General features: G+C 36.2%; 1 protein-coding gene across 1 annotated transcript; it reads left to right on the top strand.

Annotated features, from left to right (window-relative positions):
- Window positions 1-2,111: 2,111 nt before the first annotated feature.
- Window positions 2,112-7,042, top strand: GCG (glucagon). The gene is made up of 4 exons (XM_046657801.1): window positions 2,112-2,203; window positions 3,647-3,808; window positions 5,414-5,551; window positions 6,895-7,042. Exons 1-4 carry the CDS (start codon window positions 2,112-2,114, stop codon window positions 7,040-7,042), a joined length of 540 nt encoding a protein of 179 aa, XP_046513757.1.
- Window positions 7,043-7,829: the final 787 nt, after the last annotated feature.

The following is a 7,829-nucleotide window of genomic DNA, read 5'->3' as shown; positions in this document are numbered from 1 at the left end:
TAAAAAGTATTTATGTGGCCTATAACATCAATATATATAAGGATATAATATAATGTCACTTTGCCTAGGTCTAAGATTAATCTTTCTGAAAGACTTTTTAAACAGGGAATACTACTGTTACTATATTTTCCTTTTAAATTGGAGTGGACCTGTGTGGTTCTTATGAAACTACAGATTCTCTCCTTAAGCTACCTAAAAGAGATGAGGAGTAACTGGAAATTCTTCTCCTATTGAATGAGATTTGGATACTATAATAACATAAATATTTGCGTTCTCAGTAGTGGTATTCAAACAACTACCCTTATTCTTAAATTCTTCACAATTCTGTAGACTTTCGCAAAATGAATAAAAGAAACTTTAAAAATTAGTTCCTTCTTTCAGTAGAACTCATCTTACTGCCTGTAGAGGACTTTGAGTACTCCCTTCTGTATTGCTTCTCCTTCCATCGGTTCCAACAGTGGCAGAATACCACCTGCTCTACAGCTGCCTACGTAGAACATCATAGAAGATACTGCAAAATCCTTTAGGGATCTGGCATTGAAGGAATTATTTAGGACTAAATTGGCTTTCCAACAGTGGTGTAATCCCAAAAAGAAATGCTTGCTTTAATTTTTTTAAATTCCTGAAAGGATGACTTTATAATTAAGAATTATAATCATAAGACAGTACCTACATGTAAGGCAAGATTTCCAAAGTTTGCTGTCTAGATAAACTGAAGAATACAAAAACGCCAAATTATTAATTTAATGTTGATGAATGAAGAAGGATGAATATGTAATTCCTATTGTGTTGCTTTGATTGACCGCTTAATCTAAAAGGACTCGCTACTTCAAAGAAAAAAAATACCACTGCAGGTATTACAGTCTCCAAGTTTTAGTGCCAAAATAGATAATAAATATGGCTAGGATGTTAAAGAAAAGATTGATAGTTTAAAATGATAATATTTGTAAAATCTTTGTTTCAAACCAAATGCTATTTGCTAAAAATACTCGTTCAAATTATTTGTGGATAAGCATAATCAAACTTGGATTGAAATTCTTACTTCTCAAAGTAAACACAGTCATATTTGAAAGTAGCAAAGAGAAGCCTGTGACAAGTACTGGACTTGAGGTTTCCATTCAGAAAGTAGAGGAGCTTGCCCTGTGGGGACATTCTGCCCCACAGTCGTGTTGGTCGCCGCCCCATCCACACTGCGTCATCATGTCTTTGGCATCCTATGGCTTCCTGGGGCATCTGCTTGTGAGACGAGGACAAGCAACCAGGTGTATCCCACAACCAGGTCTAGGATGTCACTAGCAGTGAATGACATGTCCTGGACTAAGTCCAATTATAAGACAACCTGGGGACTTCCAAGACTTCAGAAGCAAGCATTAATTTTCTTTATGACAGCGATCTCTTAGTTTCTTGGTTGTGATTGTTCAAGTTGCCAGAAGCATTAGTTCTTGTTGCAAATTGCTTGTCTTTAAAATGATTTTTTTCCTTTAATTTAGAACAGGTCAAAGCACCCTAAAATACCTCAAATCTGTTGGCCGCTTTATAATTACAAAGTCTAGACCAAGTTACACTATTTAAAATATAAATGAATAATACATCTGAACCGACAGCTGGTATGCCAAGTTGTAGCCTGAGGCTGCTTTAAGATGGTTGAAATGCAGTATAATGTAAATGCTTGGAAGTGAAGGACTATTAATTGAAAGCCAGACTGATAGTGAAGGGGGTGGCATTATGGATAAGGTGCCATTCAGACTAACCATATGTAGCATATCATCTACAGTGGATATTTTAAATGTTTATCATGGACATTTTTAATTTCAAGTCTGGAAATGAGCCTTCTAATCATTAACAGAAGTGTCCTACACTAATGAAAAAGCTTAATGGTGGTACACATCTTTTGTATCCTTTTTTGACACAAAAAAAATCTGGAAAAAAATCTACTATTTAATATTAAGCTGGAAATATAATCAGAATAAAATTGATGACTAGCTTTTTATTTCTATTTATAATATTTACTTTGTCAAAATTGAACTAATTCAGCCCAACATTTTAAACATGGTTGCCTGTCTCCCCCTACCCCACTTCCCCTTGACTCTGTGTTCCAACAGGCAGCAAAAATGAAAAGCATCTACTTTGTGGCCGGACTGTTTGTAATGCTGGTACAAAGCAGCTGGCAACGTTCGCTGCAGGACACAGAGGAGACATCCAGGTACTAAATCTTTAGATTTGAACTAACATAGCACAATGGTTAGAATACAGCCTGTGAAAATGATGTTTAGTGAGTAGGTCTTAGCAATGTAGAATAAGTATTCTGCACAGTTTTCAAATGTTTAAAGTGTCATTGAGATAAAGGCTTTTCGGGACTATAGATCAGAGTATGTTGTTTCACAACCAAAGGGGTGGGCAATGTGGAAAAATGTGTTACATGGGAAATTGTAGCTCTTTGAAATCTTCAGCTGATCCTATCTATCCATTCATTACTCGCACACTGCATAGTAGATTATTTTAATTATTCACACCAACTTTTCCTTTTGTTATTCCTTTTAAAAAGTAACATTATTTCTCACTAATTGTAAAAGTCATACATGTTCATGATAAAAAATATATGAAGAATTTTATGTGTACTGTATATATATCTGAGATCATTATGCAGCTTTGGATTATGCTTTTGCTCTTAGCATTGTGTTAACTTTTTCCCATGTAATTAAAAATATCTATTAAGCGTATAATGTATTTCATTTCACCAATGTACAGCATTTATTTAGCTATTCCTCCTCTGTTGAACACTTGAGTTCTTCAAATTTTCCCTCAGGCAACGCTGCAAATAACGTTTTCCCTACATTTCTTACTATTTTCTGAGGATAGATTTCTAGTAGCAGAATTACTGTGTCAAAGGGTTTGAATGAGTTTAAATCGTTTATAACATCTTGCCAACTTGCTTTCCAGAAAAGTCATACACATGCACACTCCCATCAGCGATATAGAAATACTCTTCTCACACGATCCTCCCTGGTATTTAATCTTTGCTAATCTCACAGGAAAAAATACTATCTCATTTCTATTTATGAGTATTAATCATATTGAAGATTTCCCCTTATTTACTATGGGAACCAACTCTTGATTGCTAGCATGTGGGTTATTCACTAAACAATTTCAAATGACCAAGTGTGCTTTCTCTTGTCCTTTGAACTTTTAATTGTCCCTCTTCCACCATTAGTTACCATACAGCAGGTAGTTGAGTTACTTTTTTATATTAATATATGTGAAGCAGAATTGGGAACATAAATTTGCTGCCCAAAAAAATGATGTGGGATTCTTCACTCTTTTAAAATATTCCAGTTATTGCTCTCTTCTGTCATTATTAGCATAATCACGAGTAGATGTATTAGTTGAAAAAGATTTGTTTAATCTTTTTTCAGAAAAAAAGAAGCCAGTTGAAAAATCTGTCACTAGAATTCAGAATCAGACTGTATTCAGCTCTAATAAAGCTATGGGATTCCCATAGCTAGCTAAGGTCTCTCTGAACCAATGGAAATACTCAAGGCACCTGCCTTCCAGCTTCATGTGGTCCTATATTTTGTAGAGAAGATGCTTCTCAAGTGAATCTACTCTTGAGGAGAGATTTAGTTGCACCAATCACTCTTCCTCGTAGATCGTTCCCAGCTCCCCAGACAGACCCACTCAATGATCCGGATCAGATGAATGAAGATAAGCGCCATTCTCAGGGCACGTTCACCAGTGACTACAGCAAGTATCTGGACTCCAGGCGTGCCCAGGATTTCGTGCAGTGGTTGATGAACACCAAGAGGAACAAGTAAGAGTCTGAACCTGGTCCAAAATTTGCACACAAATATGCCTGAAACTTCTCCTGACTTTCTTAATTTATCATGCTCATCAAATAGTGCCCATAAGCTGTTTCAATTTTGATGATTTTTAAGGTCTATAATACTATCCTTTGTATTATGCCTTTGACTTCCCACCTCCCACCCCTCCAAACTCCTTACCCACCTTTCAGTGGGACATAGACTTTAAATTATTTTCCCAACTGTGGTCTTAGAAGTATTTACTCTCTTGCCTATTTTCCTTTAAAATTGGAAGCTGACTTTTGTGGATCTAATTTCTGACCAAAAGATAAGAGCAAATTCAACATTCTCCTGTAGGGTTCAAACTATGATTGTGATCACATTCAAAGTGTGATCTCTAGCCAAGTTAATCATGGTAAGGAATGGAAACAGATGCAGTCTTTTTCTTGTAGAATACAATCCAAGATACACATTTAAAATTACAGCCTAGCTGCACAGCATAAAGAGAGAAGAAGGCAAATAAGAACACAATCCTATCATAAGGCATACATTTTAATGTTGGATTTTCTTTGACAGTGTTGGGTTTTTTGCTGCATCTAGGCTACTGGAGGAAATCATCCACAAGGGTTTAAGAGAGATGGTGGAATTTTACAATTTCTTTGGAGAGTGGCCCACAAGGGGGAGTTATGCATACAAAGTAGCTGAAGGAATCTAAAAATCAGGAAAGGGGCATAGATTTATCTTCATAGAATGGAGAAGGGAGAGGGAGAGCATGAGAACACAAGCCAGCAGGAGGAATAGGAGAGACAGAGTGGTTGACCAAAAGTTCTTAGAGTGAAGGGTACAACTGCAGAGAAGACAGCAATCACGGTCAGAGCAGACACTGGGAGGAGTCCCTGTTAAGGACTACAGATGGGGCCACTGGTAAAACGTGAGAAATCACAAATTTGAAAAAATGAAAACTGTCCTCATTTCTAGAAAGGGAATGCCACAACTTGGTAAACTAATGTTAAACAATCCTCGCTCTCAGACGGTTTCTGTTGTGTGTTTAAGATGAAACCTTCCAAGGGTAATGTATGCCAGGAAGACTGAGGGCAGCTGGCCAATAACCTCCACAGAGCCTTCTGCCCATACTTGAGTTGATATGGGGTCATCTTCTTAGCTTTCCTCATTGCTAGCCCATCACACGTTTCCTTAAATCTTGTATCAAGTGGTCCTTGTGATAACATTTTGAGACTGTCCTTTGCTTTCTCTTGAATCAATTAACTAACTGTGATCCCATACATACTAATAACAAAGAGCTGCTTTGTTTGCAAGTAGCATCGCACAGAAGATAGCCCACATATATTGAGACAGCATAAATGCAGCTTTAATAATCAATGGCACAGACAAGCAGGGGAGGTGAAAACGGGTGTGCTGGGTAGACATTTAACCTCCCTTAATTGTTATTAGCCCTCTCCCATCAACCTTCAATCCAGATAATTAATGTAGCTTCTCCCAAATCTCCCTAAGCCCCTTCTACATAGAATCCTGAACCCAAAGCTGCCACTGCTTATAGGTGAGAACCATATTGCTGAAGAGACAGATCTTCAATTTAACTTTCACATTTCCTTCAGGAATAACATTGCCAAACGTCATGATGAATTTGAGAGACATGCTGAAGGGACCTTTACCAGTGATGTAAGTTCTTATTTGGAAGGCCAAGCTGCCAAGGAATTCATTGCTTGGCTGGTGAAAGGCCGAGGAAGGCGAGAGTAAGTCTGTACATTCCTATTTAACATTTTTTTTTCTGCTTTATGCTGAAAACTTAGACTACAGTTATCTATATATGGATCTGGATTACAGAAGCAATTAGTATAGTCTCACAAAGTAAGGAAATAAGTCCCATTGGTGGGAGACAGTCTACAAAAGTCTAGTCTGACTTATCTTTGGTGGCAAGTATTAATAATAGAGTCAAACAGGTTACACTTTTATCCCCCATTATAGCTGTGTTATAATCAGGCTACTAATTTGTCGATCCAGGACACTTTTGAGAATAAATAGCATGCTTTTGACAAGTACACCAAGACAACAAGCTTAAACTAGGGCTGTCCTAGGAAAACTAGGGATAAGGAAAAATAAATAAATAATGCTGAAAACTTAAAGTTTGACTTTACGTATGGGATCAACATATATTTATGTGTTAGTAAGTATTCAGGTGAAAATGTGACGAAGACTGAAAGGAACTGAACTCAAGATGGTTAATGAAATGACACTCAAAATACAGATATGTGCAAACATCCATACATTTAACAACATATCCGTTTTTTGTGGGACTGTCATATAGATAGCCATTAAGTTATTGCATTTGAAAATGAGGCTAAGACTTCTAGGTACTTTCTTGAATCTTGCCACAGCCAAACAGAACCTTGAACCGTCTCATTTTCTCGTGATCATTTTGATTGACATTTGAATTGTGAGAAGCAGAAAATTCATGTTCAACTCTAATTTTTTAAGTGAGGTTTAAAACAATCTTACTGAGACTTAAAGAGATCTCAAGACAAGAGGGAACTAGTATTATTGCTGATTTTTAAAACATTAACAAATCTACAAAATCAACAGTAAAATAGTCACACGAGAATATTTATAACGTTTGAAAGAAATACCAAAAATTCTGCTAATTAAATGGATCAAAGAGAAAATCTATTATAGGCTAAGGTTTAATCCCTTAATACTGCACTTTGCAAGACTGTTCTGATAATCACTAGTTTTACAGGATGTAATGCATTTTTCTGAATTATAAACAAATTAATAGTCTCAAAAATTTCTGTGTTGCAAATATTCGAAAATCTCTGAAGCAGCTAGAATATTGAAAAGGGCATGAAGTTATACAGCTTGGTTTCAGATCCCAGTTCTGCTCTTTATTTTCTCCATAATTTCCTTTCCAATAGGCACCAGTTCGTACAGGTTTCTATCAGGCTTTTCATAATAGACCCTCTGTAAATAGGAACTTATCGTTTTCTCAATGACCCTCACACATATTACCAGTGATGGGCAATCAATAAGCATTTATTGAAAACATCTAACCCAATACTGCTGTCACCCCTCTTTTTCTCAGTTTCCCAGAAGAAGTCACCATCGTTGAAGAACTCCGCCGCAGACATGCCGATGGTTCCTTCTCTGATGAGATGAACACAGTTCTTGATAATCTTGCCACCCGGGACTTTATAAACTGGTTGCTTCAGACCAAAATTACTGACAGGTGACTGCATTTTAGTTCATTTTGAAAACCATCAAAACTTTTATCAATATTATCATACTGCTACAGGTTGTTCCCAATGTGAGGGAGAGTATGTAATCGAGACTATGAATCGTTTGAGTACATTATTATGTTTCTTTTTGATCATTACGGTTTTATCCATTCGCCCATTTATTCCAAAAACATTTCCTGAGTGTTAACAACGGACGAGACATCAGGAACACAGACATGAATAAAACAGAGATGTTAAGTCATTCTCATATTAATGTCACATTACAAATTGCCAAATATGTTGACATTTTAGCACAAAGTACAATACCAGAATACATGGTATCATACTTAATGTAATAGGCATAGTAGTAAAAATCTAAACACCAAAAATTAACCACTTATCTTGATTGGTTGTAATTGCTTTTTATAATTATTCATACGCTTTAAATTTCTTGATAGGGGAACTTTAGGATAAGCCATCTTTAAATGCAAATATTTGACAAGTCCACAAGACTAAGGGATTTATAACACGAAAAGATTGATAAACAACTTTTATCAATAAATATTTGAAATATTTCCCAGATAGGTTAACTACAGTATCTGCAAATTATAGCTATGTTAAATCGCTGTCTTTTTATTTCTAGGAAGTAAGTATGTCACTATTGAAGATCATCTTCACAACATCACCTGCCAGCCACGTGGGATGTTTGAAATTTTAAGTTCTGTAAATTTTAAGAGGCATATTCTGAAGCCATATTGCTTTACATGCCAACAAATAAGTTTTCCTTTAATGTTGTGTAGCC

Source organism: Equus quagga, chromosome 4, assembly GCF_021613505.1.
Source record: "Equus quagga isolate Etosha38 chromosome 4, UCLA_HA_Equagga_1.0, whole genome shotgun sequence".
Lineage (NCBI taxonomy): Eukaryota > Metazoa > Chordata > Mammalia > Perissodactyla > Equidae > Equus > Equus quagga.
This window is presented reverse-complemented; position numbering and strand designations above follow the sequence as displayed.

What these genes read in the sequence shown, in the direction of transcription:
- GCG (XM_046657801.1), top strand. Translation starts at nt 2,112, where the DNA reads ATGAAAAGCATCTACTTTGTGGCCGGACTGTTTGTAATGCTGGTACAA. An exon ending in GACACAGAGGAGACATCCAG is followed by an intron (nt 2,204 to 3,646) that starts GTACTAAATCTT and finishes TCTTCCTCGTAG; the next exon opens with ATCGTTCCCAGCTCCCCAGA. An exon ending in ATGAACACCAAGAGGAACAA is followed by an intron (nt 3,809 to 5,413) that starts GTAAGAGTCTGA and finishes CATTTCCTTCAG; the next exon opens with GAATAACATTGCCAAACGTC.